The 18460-nt window shown below is 40.9% G+C and overlaps 1 protein-coding gene across 5 annotated transcripts in view; it reads left to right on the forward strand.

Annotated features, from left to right (window-relative positions):
• The window catches only part of ATP23 (ATP23 metallopeptidase and ATP synthase assembly factor homolog), an 18267-nt gene extending 3607 nt beyond the window's left edge, over positions 1-14660 (forward strand). For 2 of the 5 annotated variants that reach the window (XM_040637205.1, XM_040637203.1), the window contains exons 2-6: positions 4225-4270; positions 4963-5044; positions 8683-8820; positions 10832-10915; positions 13966-14660. In XM_040637205.1, coding sequence (XP_040493139.1) covers positions 4254-4270; positions 4963-5044; positions 8683-8820; positions 10832-10915; positions 13966-14169 — 525 coding nt within the window. In that variant the 5' untranslated portion in view covers positions 4225-4253 and the 3' untranslated portion in view covers positions 14170-14660. Of the gene's footprint in view, positions 1-3136; positions 3251-4223; positions 4271-4962; positions 5045-8083; positions 8267-8682; positions 8821-10831; positions 10916-13965 lie in introns of those variants that run through there. The other 3 variants (XM_040637201.1, XM_040637206.1, XM_040637202.1) reach the window with 3 other exon arrangements.
• The last annotated feature ends 3800 nt before the right edge of the window (positions 14661-18460 follow it).

The following is an 18460-nucleotide window of genomic DNA, read 5'->3' on the forward strand; positions in this document are numbered from 1 at the left end:
GGTGGTGGTGCGGGTTGGGCCTCAGTTTCCCTATCAGAGGAGGGAAACTTTGCTTGTGGAATGAGGGAGGAGTCGGATAGTTTGCCCTTTTCAGTCACACTCACTGGTCTGACAGGTCCTCCGATTTCTCCTGTAAATTATGCAGCAGCATGGGGACGTTAGAGTCAGTTTTAAAGAGACACGTTAATTAAGGAATAACCTCTGGTGGCTCAAAAGCAGTTTTGCAAACTGCCTTTCATTGGGAGGAATTTTTTTTTTTAAAGATTTTATTTATTTATTCGACAGAGCTAGAGACAGCCAGCCAGAGAGGGAATACAGCAGGGGGAGTGGGAGAGGAAGAAGCAGGCTCCTAGCGGAGGAGCCCGATGTGGGGCTCGATCCCATAACGCTGGGATCACGCCCTGAGCCGAAGGCAGCCGCCCAACCATTGTGCCACCCGGGCGCCCCTCATTGGGAGGAATTCTTAACCTTCATACTTGGATGGGCTTCTGAGTGTAGAAACCTCTGAAATGAACTAGGAAATCTTATGTATGCACCTGAATGCATTTTTCTGGGGAGAGCGTTCCTCACTTCATCATATTCTCGAAAAGGCCCAACCCCCCAAAGGGTCAAGAACCACTGCTGTGGGTTAAATAGGGAAACAACTATCTGCTGACCAATTTCTCTAGTCCCAGGGACATTGCACTAGAGATTTAAAAAAAAAAAATTATTTATTTATTTGACACAGAGAGCCAGCAAGCACAAGCAGGGGGAGAGGAAGAGGAAGAGGGAGAAGCAGGCTCCCCGCTGAGCAGGGAACCCTAGACAGGGGGCTGGACAGGGGGCTGGCGGGAGCTGAAGGCACACCCTTAACCGACTGAGCCACCCAGGCTCCCCTGCACTAGAGATTTAACTCCTTTACATTGACATGGACTTTCTTTTTTCTCTTTTCTTTTTCTTTCTTTCTTTCTTTCTTTCTTTCTTTCTTTCTTTCTTTCTTTCTCTTTCTTTCTTTCTTTCTTTCTCTCTCTCTCTCTCTCTCTCTCTCTCTTTCTTTCTTTTTAAAGATTTTATTTATTTATTTGACGGAGAAAGAGACAGCCAGTGAGAGAGGGAACACAAGCAGGAGGAGTGGGAGAGGAAGAAGCAGGCTCCCAGCAGAGCAGGGAGCCCGATGCAGGGATCCATCCCAGGACTCTGGGATCACGCCCTGAGCGGAAGGCAGGTGCTTAACGACTGAGCCACCCAGGCGCCCCTGACATGGACTTTCTAAGTTTACTTCAGATATATTTTGAAAATAAAAGGTCTTAAACCTACTTGTCCTAAAGCCAGGTTACTATCTCGTAGCTGCCAATTACAGTTCAAAAGTCAACCACCCAAAGATTTTCCAACCTTCTTGAGATTACCAGCATATTAGGGAATCAAGGGAGAGGGGAGGAGAGGGGTAATGAGCATGATGAGGTTGTATTCACCTGGAAATGTGTATCAAATGCCACCTAGGTTCTTGTGTGGGAAAATACGAAGATGAGTAGGGACCCGGACTGTGTCTTTTAGAGGTTTGAAGTGGAACACAGTGGAAAGAGCATGGGCTGCTGAGTTAGACATGGGTTCAAATTCTGGTCCCTCTTCTTATCAGGTGTGGAAGCTGGACTTAACTCTCTAATCCCCTCTGTCCTGTATTTTTTATTTTTTTATTTTTTTAAAGATTTTATTTATTTATTTGACAGAGAGAGAGCAGCGGGAGAGGGAACACAAGCAGGGGGAGTGGGAGAGGGAGAGGAAGGCTTCCGCCGAGCAGGGAGCCTGATGTGCGGCTCGATCCCAGAACGCTGGGATCACAACCTGAGCCGAAGGCAGATGCTTAATGGCTGAGCCACGCAGGCGCCCCTGATCCCCTCTATCCTTATCTGGACACAGAGAAAGGGAAGGATAGGGATAAAAAACCTCTCTTAGGATTGTGAGGAATAGGTTTTATGAATATCAGAAGCTGAGTAATGGATAACTGCTTACAGTGGAAGAGACAGTGGAGGAGATATGGACGTAGGATGTGAAGATGGTGGTGGGCCAACCATGGGCCCGGGAGGAATTAACAGGCCTCAGGCCTCCCCTGGAGGGATGCTGGGACGTGTTAGTGGTATTAAAGCATCAACCTGTATCTTTACCATCTGATCCCTAGGATTGGGCCTCAAGGGAGATCTTTGTTCCCTTTTTCTTTCTTTCTCTCTTTTTTTTTTTTTTTAAGATTTTATTTATTTATTTGACAGAGAGACAGCCAATGAGAGGGAGAACACAAGCAGGGGGAGTGGGAGAGGAAGAAGCAGGCTCCCAGCGGAGGAGCCAAATGTGGGGCTCGATCCCAGAACACCGGGATCACACCCTGAGCCGAAGGCAGACGCTTAACGACTGAGCCACCCAGGCGCCCCTGTTCCCTTTTGCTTTAAAGCAAATCCATTCTAAATACTGCAGGTCCTGTTTGAAGTACCAAACCACTGTGCTCCCTGCAATTATTATGGTTATCATTATTTTTAAGTAAGAGGACTATAGATTTTGGAATCCATTTCAACTTCATAAAGCTCTCTTAGTTGCTTGAATAATAATGCACTTAATGTGGTTCCCGACACCTGATATACACAAAAAAATAATTATTACTAATAATTGTTTTACCTTTAACACTCTGAAGGAGGGGCAGGTTAATAAAGCAGTAACCTATACCTATCTTTCTCGTCTCTCATTACTTTTTTTATTCACCTGTTTTTGCTTTCAACACTTAAAAAAAACCCCAACCTTGATTTCTTTTCTTTCTTTTTCTTTCTTTTTTTTTTTTTTTTTAAAGATTTTTATTTATTTATTTGACAGAGATAGAGACAGCCAGCGAGAGAGGGAACACAAGCAGGGGGAGTGGGAGAGGAAGAAGCAGGCTCATAGCGGAGGAGCCTGATGTGGGGCTCGATCCCATAACACCAGGATCATGCCCTGAGCCGAAGGCAGACGCTCAACCGCTGTGCCACCCAGGCGCCCCTGATTTCTTTTCTTTTTCTATTTTTTTTGCTTATGTCATATAATACACTGCCCATTTGTACACTCAGACGAGACGCCTATGTAAAAAGTTGATATTAGAGGCATTTGGGTCTCTTGTACTTTCCTGTAATTATCACAGGCTCCCGGATGCTTGGAAGGGCCCTCAGGAGTCCACTAGGCCTTTCCACCCCCATACAGGAAAACCTCTGCGCCATCACCAACCAGAGAGTTTACAGACCTCTGCTGGAACAGGGTACGGATTCTTTGAGGGTCCTTGAGGCTGCTTGTCTGTTGTATTAACAGCTTTAATTGTTGGAAAAATCCTTTCTTGTACTGTAACTTCTTCTCTTTGGTCCTTGTTCTGCCCTCTGAAGAAACACTGATGGACTCTATTCCCACATGGCACTCCTTCAAAGACCTGAAGCCATTATGGTCCTGGTTAAGTTTTTTATTCTCATTTCCAAATCCACAACTCCTTTCTTGCTTCTTACCGAGCAAAGCCCTGTGCTGTTGTAGTTGCCTTCCCCCGTGGAAGAGCTTCAGTTGGCAGGTCCTGTTCAGAGTGTGGTACTCAGGACGGGATCCTGTTAGCCTGCTGTCTGACTGGGAAAGACGCCAGTGGGGCTACTTTACTGCCTTCTTCTAATCTGGATACTGTGCTGCAGTTCCTTTCCATGGATGTGGCCCCCAATTCCCTCATTCTTTCTTTTGGTATGTGCTTTAATACAGTGTTTTTTTGTTTTTTTTTTTTAAGATTTTATTTATTTGACAGAGAGAGACAGCCAGCGAGAGAGGGAACACAAGCAGGGGGAGTGGGGGAGGAAGAAGCAGGCTCCCAGTGGAGGAGCCTGATGTGGGGCTCGATCCCAGAACGCCGGGATCATGCCCTGAGGCGAAGGCAGACGCTTAACGACTGCACCACCCAGGCGCCCCTAATACAGTGTTTTTGATCCTGTAACTAAATATGGGCTTTAAAATCATTTTTGGTATCATTGAAGATGTTCCATAGTACCCATCTTGGTATTTGTATCAGTGTTTTATTTCATAAAGGCTTGTTTTTATGTTAATTTAAGCTTGTCTTTTCATATCCATTTTTACCACTTTTAAGATAGTATTACTTCATTAAGATTTGTGAGCTACTTTTTGATAATATACTGCTTTTTGGATAATTCAATTGGTGCTATTTTTTCCAATTAGCATACTTAATTGAATATTGATTCTTTTTAGATCCATATGTCAAACTTCTGCTTGATGCCATGAAGCACTCAGGGTGGTAAGTAAATCTTTTTAAATTGCTGATCTGTATTCTGGTTGCTAAAAACATAAAAACCCCATACTGGAACTACTTACAATTTTTCACCTCAGGTCACAAAGCCTTTTCCATATGGTAGGTGGTGGAGATGGGCTGTATACTTTCCACATAGGTCTTGTTCTCTGCATACATCTTCTGCCCTAACTCTAAATCTCTGGCTCTACCATTCACCTCCGGTTTTTGATAAAGACCACACGTAAAGTCTTGTAAGTAATTACGAAACCTGGCTTTTCCGCTCTACCAGACTCAGCATTGTCCTTCATGGAGAAGAAATCTCAGCTTCTTATGGAGGAGCCTTCCAGTTGTTGTTTAACTTGGAGGAGATTAGAGGAGGTGGCATCTGAGGTCCACTTCTTAACCTTCTGGCCCAAGGGGAGCAACTCCAGCATATTTTCAATGTGGTCTTAATCGGTAGACCAAATACTTCATGGAATCATGTCATGGAATTTGAACTAGGATAGAATTTGCAGGGACGATTTCCTTATTTCACTGATGAGACAACTTAGTCCTGAAGGTCCCAAGGTTTCTTATGTGTTAGCAGTAGAGGGAATTTAGGACATCGGGCTCCTGACTCCTTGCGCAGGGCTGTTTCCCCTGCGCCTCGTGCACACTGCTTTTGGACATTGTTTCTTTCATGCATTCTTGCCTTTTAGTGCTGTTAACAAAGAAAGACACTTTTCTTGTGAAGACTGTAATGGCAATGTGAGTGGAGGCTTTGATGCGTCGACATCTCAGGTAGGCATTTTTACCAAGTTGTTCTCTTTCCCGATATTTGCTAAGCACCTTGGCACGCTGGCCATTCTGTTGGGTAGATTTTGTGTAAGAGTCAAAAAGTGAATTAGTTATGGTTCTTACTTTAAGGAGCTGATACTCTCACAGGGGAGATAAGACGATGATAAAGTTTGAGGCAGGTTAAACAATTTTAGGTGGGTGTGGTTACAATGGGACAGTAATGTGATTGCAAGATACCTATAGACTCAGCTAGAGCGTATAAACCTTCTACAGGGGCAAGAAAGACGACAACTGTTGCCCAAGAAAGGGTAGCATGAGCAAAGGTGGTGTGTTGGGAAAGGACAGGGTATATCTGGGGAGTGGCATGTTGTCTAGTGTAGCTGGGGGGCAGGAATATGTGGGAATATGGGGAAATAAGATTGGAAAGAAAGGTCAACCATATGGTGAGAGGCTTTGAATGCTAAACTAGAGTTTCATCTTTACCCGGTGGGGGTGATATACCTTTGTACATTTTTGATTAGGGGAGTAAGTTTTCTCATCTGGAAAATATGGGTAATGATTATCTTATAGTATAGTTATGAGAATTAAATGAGATACCTCGTGTAAGGTACTAGTAAGCATAGTAAGAGATCAACAAACATTAGTTTTAAGTAATTGGAGGGTTTTTTTTTTTAATGATTTTTTATTATATTATGTTAGTCACCATACAGTACATCCTAAGTAATTGGAGGGTTTTGACAGCATCTTGGAGGTGGTGGAAGAATTAGTTTGTGGGTGAGGGTAGATGAAGTTTTTATAAGTAACACCTTCCATCTTGAACATACAACCCTGTTTAATAATACTTAGTTGTTTCCTCCTGGGGAATTTTATAGGTATTTTGTTTATTTATAGGTATCTCACAGTAATCATGAGAAAAAGAAACATAGCATAGGTGTGAAAGGTCTGGGTTTTGGAGTCCGGTAGAGTAGAGTTCAAATCTAGCTCCCCTGCTTATTAGCTGTGGGGCTTGGGCAAATTATTTGCCTTAGTCTCAGTTTCCTCATTTGTAAACTGATAAGAACAATACTTGTAGCTCTCAAAATGGGTCTTGGTGAGTTCATTTCCCCCTTGGGGTTAAATAGAGTGGACATTTTGAAGTTTTATCTTACTTCTCAGCAGTGTTGAGCATAGCTGGGCACGCTCTCCTTTTATTTATTTTTAAATTATAATCTGTATTGTGAAGTGTCTCATTCATACAGAAGAGTAAGAAACCTGTATGTATGCTTTGGGTCATAGTAATAAAATGAATACCTGTGTACCTGTCACCCGGATTTGAGAAATAGAACATCACCAGGACTTCAGAAGATTACGTGCCCCTCTTGGAATACATTTCCTCTCACTTTCTTATTCGGACTCTTGTGAGAATCATTTCCTGCTTTTCTGAATGGTTTTACCATCTATATGTACAGCCAAACAATGTGTTATTTAGTTGCTTGGCTTTAAAGTTTTATACATGAAATACTTTGAGTTCTGTGTGATTCTTAGTAGTTTTATGAAATCATACAGTATGTAGTTTTCTGTAATAATTATTTTGTTGAGATTCTTCCATGTTGTACACCCCTCTCGTTTACATACTTGGGCTGTTACATAGTCTTCCACTGTATGTCTATACTGCAGTTTACCGTGTTTAATATTGTTTCTGACTTTGTTATGAACAATAATGCTGTGAATATTTTCACCCTTTCTCATGGTGCACATGTGCAAAAGTTACTCCTGGGTATTTGTCTAGAAGCAGAATTGCTGGGTCATATAGTACGCATACACTTGGCTTTAGCGGGTAATGCCAGACACTTTCTTTCTCTGGTTCCCGGTATATGACACTCTTCTGGTTGCTCCTTTGCTAGCTCACCTTCCTCTATCAGCTGTTAAATATTGAAGTCTCTTAATCCTTGATGTTAAATCCCCTTCTTTTCTTCCGCTATACTCTGCCAAGGGGATCTCATTTATTTTCCTAGGTCAGAGCTCTCTTTTGAACTTCGTATCTGTATATCCAAATGCCCACTTCATACCTACACTTGAATGTCTTAAGGGCACCTGAGACCTCACAGATTTATCCAGGTCCAAATTGATGGTTTGTACCAGCCCCTATCCCTATCCAACCTGGTGTTAGTTTTGCATATCTCCGTGAATGGTACCACCCTCTATCCTATTACCCAAGCCAGAAATGTAGAGATCATCCTTGTACCTCTGATTCCCTTCCCATATTCTATATACATCACCAACTTTTGTCCAGTTTGCCTCCTTAATATTTTTTGGAGAGCATTCCACTATCCCTGCTCAGGTACCATTATCTCTTGCCGAGAATACCTCCTTAGCCTTCAGCTAGTCTCTTTGCATCCAGTTTTGGTCATCTTCTGCTTATTTTTCCAACTATAGTAAAACGGATAAACAAAAACACCCCCGTTTCACTCCTCGCTCCTACTGTTCTCAGGATAAGAGTGATTTGGCTCTAGCAGACCTCACCAGCCTTAGCTCGCGCCTGTCACCTACGGCTCTGTGCTACGGCGGTACAGGCCTGCTTTCAGCTTCTCAGACATTCTATTCCTTCAGCGCTCCTCCCCTTTGCACAGGTTGCCTTGTCTGGAATGCTCCCTTCCTTGACCCTCAAATTTAACTCCTATTCATCCATGAGACCCCAGTTTAAACATTCCTTCTGCAGAGATGCCGTTCCCAATCCTCTGGACAGGTCAGGCATTCTCACTGTATGTACTCATGACATCCTGGACTTTTCATGACAACTGTCATTGCATGTCTTTTAAAGAGTTTGGTAAATATTTGATTAATTTCTAGCGCCATTCGTAGATTATACATTAGCAATTATAATTATAGATTATAAACAGGTAAATCTACTAGTAGGTCTCAAGAAATATTAATTGAAAGATGAATGTTGGATGAATGTCTATAAAATACCTGGCACATATCCCGGGGTCTGGCACACAGTACGTACACAATAAGTGGTAACTGTTGTTTTTAGGATCCCTCATGTCTTTATTATTCTTATAGGGTCCTGCTCAGTGTGCTGTTGGCTTTTTGCACTTCTTTCTGAAGGTCTTTCTGAGGATCTTCCCTGGCAATTCTAGTAGAATGAGACAGTGGTGGTCATTCATTGTTGATTCATTGCTCATTGAGAAACTTGATAAGAAGCAGTTTACATGTACTCTCATTTAATTCTCACAATTCTATGAGGTAGGTACTCTAATGATCTCCTTTTTAGAGTTGAGGAAACTGAGGCACAGAGAGGTTAAGAAACTTGCCCAAGGTCACCGAGTTAGTAAGGAGGGGGGCTGGAGTTTGAATCTGCTTCATCCCAAAGCCCACGCCTAGTGTGAGGCTGTGGAGTCCAGCAGCCCGCCGAGGAGGGCAGTAAGTGTGGCTGTAGTTCGGCGAGAAGAGGGAGAAGTTGGTCACTGGGAACGCTTACTGGAGCGTGTCCATGAGGACCAGGCCTTGCCTTGACGCATGGGTAGGGTGGGGTCGAGGGAGGGGATAGGTGGAGGCTCTCCAAGCTGGTGAGCCGTCTCGCACCAGAGAGGAGATGGCAGTTACAGAAGGAGAGTAGTTGTCAGACATAATGGAACTAATCTCATTTTGGTACCTCCTAGATTGTTTTGTGCCAGAACAACATCCGTAATCAGTCCCATATGAACAGAGTGGTCACCCACGAGCTCATTCACGCGTTCGATCACTGTCGCGCTCATGTCAACTGGTTCACCGACCTCAGACATTTGGCCTGCTCAGAAGTGAGTTTTCTCGTAAAAGATACTTTCCCTGCCCTGGAACACCCTGAGTTTGAACATTTAATTGAAGTATAATGCTTAAGACTCTCTCTCCCTCTGCCCCTCACTACCCCCTCAAATAAATAAATCTTAAAAAAAAAAACGAATTGAACTATAGTTTACTTAAACATACTCCTTTTCTTCCTGTCATGGTTCCATGTTACTCTTAGATTTCCATTTTTAACTCCTGAACACAGCTTTGAGACTCAACAAGAGATACTATAAGTATCTTCTTAGAATTGTTTTAATTATAACCTTTAAATCCTAGTAATAGTAATGACTTTATAATAATCATTTTTAACCAAATATATATTTGGTTAAAAATGATTATTATAAAGTCATTACTATTACTAGGATATATATATATTATATATTATATATTATATTTTATATACCATTATATACCATTTATATATATTATATATTATATACCATTATATATATGGTATATAATAACCATTTAACCAAATAACCATTTTTCCTGTGGAATAAACTATATAATATAAAAACTAATGCTAGTTAACCCTGGCCGAGGACTGTGTGCCAAACACTGTTCCTTTTGTGGATTCTTACTGAGTCCGCTCAACAGTACCTCCAGGTAGATGCTGTTATCTGCATGTTAGATGTGTCGAAAGGGAGGCATTTATGGAGCTCCGTGGTTAGTAAGTGGCAGAGGCAGGATTATAACCGGGTTCTTAACCGGCCTGCTGCGCTGCCTTCCACGGGTGGAGCTCCTTGCTTGCCCTAGAGTAAAACATTAAGTCTCAAAAATAGGACGTGAAAGTGTTTTATTGTTGAGCACTCTGAGCTGCTCTCGGAAGCACGGCATATTTATGCTCTTAGAGGGACATATGTATTCAGTACTTGCATTTCATTAATGGAAGAGTGCAATGTGCTGAGAAGTAAAAAAAACAACCTAATATAAATTTAAGCGTATACTTTATAACTTAGATTATTTTCTCTTTCCCTNGAAATTAATAAGCAGCCCCACTGCATCTAATTAGAACTTACAGTATTTGGAGAGTAGACTGAAATCTCTGTTTTTAAATAGGTCTCTGTCTTGGGTGTTATGAGAATTAATGCCTGTTAGCTAGCTAAAGTGTGTTAAGTGCCTGGAACTCCTCAGAGGAATGAGGCCATGTTATTGTAGAAGTAACAAGAAGTGGGCCATCCTGTTTGCGGTACGTCAGCAAAAATGTGCTACAGGTTGCCTGTAGCATCCATGTGGGTAGTTCTAAGACTTTTTCATCTATTGAAGCTTCATTTGACCTTAAAAATATAGTGAATTAGAAAATATGTCCTAACTTCAGGCTGTCTTGCTTACAGCATGACCAGTCGGGAATGTTCTTGTGCTTGGAGTGTTCTTGCTTAAATTTCAAGAACTTAATTTTTCAAAGGACAGTTGAGGCCCCCGAGGAAGGCCTGAGTTTACACAGGTTTAAGGGAGGTTCCGAGAGAGTTTCAGTGTTTTGGGCTGAGGGCAGGTGGTTCTTGTTCTCAAAGTGTCTTACATGCCGATGTGTATAATTTTAAGCTTACATTGAAATTCAGTTTGTAGATCTTTGAAAGAATGCTATCTTGCAGTCCTTTTGGTAATTTCTAGAAATGTTGTATCTTGTGGAGAACATGGACTTTAACTCTGAGGTCCAACTTTCTGACTTTTGGTTTCAAAAAAATTAGTTCTTTCAATAACGTTACAGTGTGAAGTTTTGAAAATTCCCTTTGATAAATGATTGACCCTCCCACGACCCCCAGTTTATTTTGCATTGTCTAGCCCAGCTCACGGATATCTGCTCTTTTTCTTAACTTAAGAATAACTTAAAATAGTCTTATGTCAGAGTTTAAAACATTCTTGAAGAAGGTCCGATGGGCATGCTAGTCTCAGAAAGACATGCTAAGTTTAAATTCTTTTTACAAAAGTTTTTATAGAGCAGGAGCCCTTACTTTCTTTCTGTTTGCCTCTGTCTTTGGATAGGTTCGAGCTGCTAACCTTAGTGGTGACTGCTCACTTGTAAATGAAATATTCAGGTTGCATTTTGGATTGAAACAACACCATCAGGTAAAACTAACATGGAATCACTTACCCTCCAGAGTGCTGGGGGTGGAAATAATGCATAAAGAAATGAGAAGTACATTTCGTATTTGAAATGTGAAAGAACTACTTCTATGGGAAGAATACAGAATGTATCCCGTTGGAGCCAAATAGATGGAGTTTAGTTCTTTTTAATTACGGGCAAGCTGTGTGACTCAGCGAGAGAGTTTAATAGTGAAAAGAACTGTGTGATCTTGTTCTTGGGGTCCTTTTGGAAGCAGGTAGGTGAAGTACAGACACAGGATCACATCCCGTCTGACTTTGATCCCCGCAGTCCGGAACTTGTATTCCCGAGACAAACGAATAGAACTAGTAACAGGAGGGAAAGTACGGGGACGCAGTGGGAGCCTGGTTGAAGGAGAACAGTCTTAGAGAATGGAGTCCCTGTGTTTGTACAGCGTGTACCCAAGAGACAGCGACATCGAGGACAGTGACTGATGGTAAAATACGGTAAAATTGCCCAGTATGGGCAATGTATTACATTCGGAAAGAAGTAAACCTGAACTGTGATCTATACGTGTACGTCCCAAATCCGTAGCTCCAGGAGACAAATTTTTACCATCGTTTTTTCTGCTGGGGAAGGGAGAAATATCCTCTTTCTGGCAATTGCTGTCATAGCTCCATATGGTTCGTCCTCTCTTTTTTCTTCCTTGATGCCTGGGGTTTATTTTTAAAATCAGCATTTAGTGTAATTTAGGTCGAGAAGCACTGGTTTATGTTCTAATACTAGTGAGCATCTCCAGCTCTGGCATGCTGACCAGGGTGAAGTAAAACAGGAAACACGTACAGGTGAATGATGGACAGATGGCACAGCCATAAGAACCAGTATTCAGTTATTTTCCATGAAAAGGTTAGATGCCATTCTTTTGAATTTTAGTTTGTGCTTGTGGAGAAGTAAATGGATTTAAAGCTCTCCAAGAATTCAAATGGCAGGACCTTCCGTTTCTTAACATTTTTAGAATACTGAGAAACTCTAGCCTATTACTATGTAACATTAGATAATTTATTTTCTTAGGTACAGAATTTTTTTTTTTAAAGATTTTATTTATTTGACAGAGAGAGACAGCCAGCGAGAGAGGGAACACAGCAGGGGAGTGGGAGAGGAAGAAGCAGGCTCCCAGTGGAGGAGCCTGATTGGGGCTTGATCCTGGAACGCCGGGATCATGCCCTGAGCCGAAGGCACACGCTTAACGACTGCGCCACCCAGGCGCCCCTCTTAGGTACAGAATTTAATACCCATACCCCTCTTAGGTACAGAATTTAATACCCATACAAAGAACGCTCAGGAAAAAGAAAGTTTTTGATTTTTCTTTTTCCTCCTGAAAAATTAAGATACCTTCAAATTTTGTGTATATATATATATGTGTGTGGCTTCCTGTTGTCTCCACGGGAGATGCCCCTCTTGAAGGAAAGGTTATCTAGTATTAGTCAACTGGAAAGTAGGGGAAGAAAAAGACATAGAAGTAAAGTATATTTTAAATCTATTTAAATTTTATTAAAAATCCAACCAGAATCTTATTTATAGTTTTTTTGGTTGGTTGGTTGGGTTTTTTTTGATTTTTGCAAATTGGGAATTACTGTTTGTTGGACTGCCTAAAACTTCAGAGAATGACATCTGGTTATATTATTGGAAAAGATGAAAAATGGAGGAGGTCTTATTTATACTTAGATAATTTTATTTTATTTTATTATTTTTTAAAGATTTTATTTATTTATTCGACAGAGATAGAGACAGTCAGCGAGAGAGGGAACACAAGCAGGGGGAGTGGGAGAGGAAGAAGCAGGCTCATAGCGGAGGAGCCTGATGTGGGGCTCGATCCCAGAACGCCGGGATCACGCCCTGAGCCGAAGGCAGACGCTTAACCGCTGTGCCACCCAGGCGCCCCTATACTTAGATAATTTTAGATCAAGCTAAACATATTCCATAATTTAAGAGTTATGTTTCTACTTTAGAATGACCGAAGTTAATAAAATAATATGAAAGAGAATTAATTCTTTTTTCCATTGATTTTTTAAATTTTAATTTAATTAATTAACATATAATGTATTACTAGTTTCAGTGGTAGAGTTCAGTGATTCATCAGTCTTATATAATACCCACTGCTCATTAGATCACATTCCCTCCTTAATGTCCATCACCCAGTCACCACATCCCCCCATCCCCCTCCCTTCCAGCAACCCTCAGTTTGTTTCCTAAGAGTCTCTTATGGTGGGGCACCTGGGTGGCTCAGTTGGTTAAGCCTCTGCCTTTGGCTCAGGTCATGATCCCAGAGTTCTGGGATTGAGCCCCGCTTCAGGCTCCCTGCTCAGTGGGGGGGTCTGCTTCTCTCTTTCCCTCTGCCCCTCATCCCCACTTGTGTTCTTTCTTTCTCTCTCTCTCTCTCAAATAAATAAATAAATAAATCTTAAAAAAAAAATAAGGGAGTCTCTTATGATTTGTCTCCCTCTCTGATTTTGTCTTCTTTTATTTTTCCCTCCCTTCCCCTATGATCCTCTGTTTTGTTTCTTAAATTTCACGTGAGTAATTGTCTTTCCTGATTGACCTACTTTGCTTAGCATAATACCCTCTAGTTCCATCTATATAGTTGCAAATGGCAAGATTTCATTTTTTTCATGGCTGAGTAGTATTCCATTATATATATATATATATACCACATCTTCTTTATCCATTCATCTGTCGATGGACGTCTGGGCTCTTTCCATAGTTCGGCTATTGTGGACATCGCTGTTATGAACATTGGGATGCAGGTGCCCCTTTGGATCACTACATTTGTATCAATGGGGTAAATACCTAGTAGTGCAATTCCTGGGTCATAGGGTAGCTCTATTTTCAACTTTTTGAGGAACCTCCATACTGTTTTCCAGAGTGGCTGCACCAGCTTGCATTCTCACCAACAGTGTAAGAGGGTTTGAAAGGGAATCAGTTCTGACTGTGGTCACACACTGTATAAAATGTCATTATTTCCTGATTAAATTGTCATATAAAATTAAAGCCACATACTTTTCTTTCTCCTTAGACTTGTGTGCGAGACAGAGCCATTCTTTCTATCTTGGCTGTTAGGAATATCAGCAAAGAAGTAGCCCAAAAGGCTGTTGATGAAGTTTTTGAATCTTGTTTCAATGACCACGAACCTTTTGGAAGGATCCCACATAACAAGACTTATGCAAGATATGCTCATAGAGACTTTCAAAACCGTGATCGGTATTACGCAAATATATGAAGACAATGACGTTTTGGATTGTGGAGCTTCTGTGATCATGAAGAAAATATGGTTCTTAAGTGGACAAATATATAAAAGGGAAATGATAAATTAAATATAGATAAAACACAGAAGATACGGATTCTAGCATACGATCAGAAAAAGTAACTGTGGTAAAAGTGAAACTGCCTTAAACTCCAAGGCAAAAGTGTTAACTTTATAGTTAACCATTTGGTAAATAAGGCAAATAAATTATGTTTTTGTATTTTTTATGTCATAATTGTGTTTTTTATTGTTTGTGTTTTTTTTTAGATTGTGATTTATTTTTGTTACATGTGATTATTTTAAAATTTGATTATGAAAACTGTGAAGTGTGTCCTTGTATGAAGTTGATAGGTGACCATTGTTGGTATTTACATTAAATGTAAAGAAAAATGTACTGATTTTATTATAGGACATTTATTGAGATGTTATGATGATCAAAATATGCAAAGAATGAAAGTTGGGAATGATTCATTCAACGGTCAATGCCTCCCTTCTCCTTCTTCTATGTGGCTTAATTTTCTGGGGATAGTCCTGATTAGATTTTTCTTCTTTTGTAAAGGCAGTGCATTAAATTTATAATGTAATTGAATTTAATTTTATGTATTTATAAGATTTTTCATATAATCATTCTCAAATCTTTTGTCAGACCCTGGGTCTGAGTTTTAGATTCAGAAAACAGGTCATCATATCTGTTCCCCTTAACTGGTAGCTGCATCTTCCATCTGTCTCTGGCAAATGTTTCTTGGCCTATGTCCAGACTGAAAGACTGTGATGCCTGTATGTAGATGTGGCTAATTAAGGATTTAAGGACAAGGAAGTTAGCAGAATTATTTCTTGTGAGTTAAAATTTGATTAAATTATAAAGTGATACCCAAGCTTGATAACTTACTAAACATTAAAACAAGGTTTGAGGATTCTGGGAAGATGGCAGAGTAAGAAACAACAGAAATATGTTTCCCCACCTAGACAAAATTGCACTGGCAGAATCTTATATAAATATTTTGAAACTTGAGTCTGAAGACTCCTAACTTCCAGGGAAAGGCTTGGGGGGTAAATTGCAGTTAATTTTGGTCAATTTCAGCTCTTAGCGCAGTAGTAACTACCCATCTCCTACCACTCTGCCCTGTGGCAGACAGCTAGATATGTCTTCCTCAAGTAGCTTGTACACAGATTGTGGAGCCAAGGTGGGCAAAAAGCACCATGTCTTCCATATATTTGGGACCTGCTCTGATGGCTGCTTCTGAACACAGAGGTTCAGAGAAAGAGGTGGTGGCATTGTTTCACCCCCTCCCATTTTTTCAAACTGTTTCCCATCTGGCTGACATGACTTTCAGGATGTTTAAAGGGCTGGTGCCTTTTTTTTTTCTGTCCTTCGCTTCCCCTTTTGGGATCCAGACATTGAAGACTAGGCCATTCAAAAACAATGGCAGGGGCACCTGGGTGGCTCAGTCAGTTAAGCATCTGCATTCAGCTCAGGTCATGATCCTGGGGTACTGGGATTGAGCCCCGTGTTGGGCTCCCTGCTCAGCGGGGAGCCTGCTTCTTCCTCTCCCTCTGCCCCTCCTTCTGCTTGTGCCCTCTCGCGCTCTTTCTCTCAAATAAATAAATAAAATCTTAAAAAATGAAAAACAAAACCAAAACCAAAACCCAAACAATGGCATATACAGGGGGAATTAGAAAGACATCAGGCATGGCTAGGGAAAGGCTCAGTCTCAGAAAAACCCAAGAAGACCCAAGTTTACACCTCAGGCTGATCTTTGGCACAGAGACAGCCTGCAACAATTAAAAGCAAAAACTAAAACCAAAACCTGAAGTAACAGCTAACCCTGAGGAAGCAGAAGAATCTGATTTTCAGAGTTACCACATTACTCGATTCAAATGTCCAGTTTTCAACCCCAAAAATCCCAAGGCATACAAAGGATACACAAGAAAGTGTGGCCCATTCAAAGGAGAAAATAAACTAACAAACTTTTCCTGAAAAAACCTGATGGTGGATTTAGCAAAGAATTTAAAACAACTGCCTTAAAGATGCTCAAAGAACTAAAGGTAAATGGGGAGAGAGTCAAGAAATGATGTACAAACAAAATGGAAATATCAATAAAGAGAAAACTTAAAACCCAAAAGACCTGAAAAGTATAATAAATGACAAAAATCCACTTGAGGGATTCAAAGGCAGATTTGGCCAGGCAGAAGAAAGAATCAGTAAACTTGAAGGAAAGGAAAATTATTGAGTTTAAAGGACAGAAAAAACATTGAAGAAAATGGAATAGAGCCTAAGGGACAGTAGGGATACAATCAAGTTGACCAGCATATGCATTCTGCAAGTCCCAGGAGAAGAGAGAGAAGGGGGTAGAGAGAATATTTGAAGAAATAATGGTTTGAAACTCCACATTTTCTTTTCTACATAATTTTAGAAACTAATACATTAAAGAAGTTACTAGTTTATGTTTTGGGGTGCACAATGTATAAATATGTAATTCTGTGGCACCAACAACTGAAAAGGATAAAGACAGTTTTAAAGGGGCAGAATTTTTGTATGTTATTGAAGTTACACTGGTATAAATTCAAAATAGAGTGTTAAAACTTCGTGATGTTAAATGTAATCCCCATGGTAACCACAGGAAAATAGCTATAGAATACACACAAAAGGACACGAAAAAGGAATTTAAATGTTTCACTACAAAAAAATCAAGTAAACACAAAAGAAGAGAGTAGTGCTGTACATGGGAGACAAAAAAGCGGTAAGGTATGTAGAAAAATATGTAGCAAGATGCCTGAGGTAAATTTCTTCTTATCAGTAATTATTTTATTATTTAAACAGATTTTATTTATCTATTTATTTACTTATTTATTTTAGAGAGAGAGACCATGAGCAGGGGGAGCGGCAGAGGGAGAAGGAGAGAGAGAGAATTTCAAGCAGACTCCATGCTGAGCACGGATCCTGAGGCAGGGCCTGATCCCATGACCCTGAGACCATGACCTGAGCTGAAATCAAGAGTTGGATGCTCAACCGACTGAGCCACCCAGGCACTCCTCAGTTATTATTTTAAATGTAAGTGGATTAAACTCTCCAATCAAAAGATTGGCAAGAGATTGCTAGAATGGATTTAAAAAAATGACCCAACTATAAGATGTCTACAAAAGACTCAGCTAGAGGCGCCTGGGTGGCACAACGGTTAAGTGTCTGCCTTTGGCTCAGGGTGTGATCCCGGCGTTCTGGGATCGAGCCCCACATCAGGCTCTTCCGCTATGAGCCTGCTTCTTCCTCTCCCACTTCCCCTGCTTGTGTTCCCTCTCTCGCTGGCTGTCTCTGTCTCTGTCGAATAAATAAATAAAATCTTTAAAAAAAAAAACAACAAAGAAAACAAAAGACTCAGCTAAGATGCAAACACAAACAGATTAAAAGTGAAACAATGGAGGGGCGCCTGGGTGGCTCAGTTGTTAAGTGTCTGCCTTCGGCTCAGGGCGTGATCCCAGAGTCCTGGGATCGAGCCCCATATCAGGCTTCTCTACTGGGAGCCTGCTTCTTCCTCTCCCACTCCCCCTGCCTGTGTTCCCTCTCTCGCTGGCTGTCTCTCTCTCTGTTAAATAAATAAATAAAATATTAAAAAAAAAGTGAAACAATGGAAAAGGATATTCCATGCAAATAGTAACCAAAGGAGAGTAGGGTTGACAATACTAACATCAGACAAGATAGACTTTATTTTTATTTTTTTATTTATTTTTTTTTATAATGATTTTTTATTATATTATGTTAGTCACCATACAGTACATCCCCGGTTTTCGATGTAAGGCTCGATGATTCATTAGTTGTGTATAACACCCAGTGCACCATGCAATATGTGCCCTCCTTACTACCCATCACTGGCCTATCCCATTCCCCCACCCCCCTCCCCTCTGTAGCCCTCAGTTTGTTTCTCATAGTCCATAGTCTCTCATGTTTCATTCCCCCTTCTGATTACCCCCCCCATTTCTTTATCCCTTTCTTCCCCTACTGATCATTCTAGTTCTTATGTTCCATAGATGAGAGAAATCATATGATAGTTGTCTTTCTCTGCTTGACTTATTTCACTTAGCATTATCTCCTCCAGTGCCGTCCATGTTGTAGCAAATGTTGAACCACACTGAGATATCACCTACGCCAGTTAGAATGGCAAAAATAGACAAGGCAAGAACAACAATTGTGAGAGGATGTGGAGAAAGGGGATCCCTTCCTACATTGTTGGTGGGAATGACAAGTTGGTACAGCCACTCTGGAAAACAGTGT

Source organism: Ursus maritimus, unplaced genomic scaffold (genome assembly GCF_017311325.1).
Source record: "Ursus maritimus isolate PB19 unplaced genomic scaffold, ASM1731132v1 scaffold_21, whole genome shotgun sequence".
In the NCBI taxonomy this organism is placed as follows: Eukaryota; Metazoa; Chordata; class Mammalia; order Carnivora; family Ursidae; genus Ursus; species Ursus maritimus.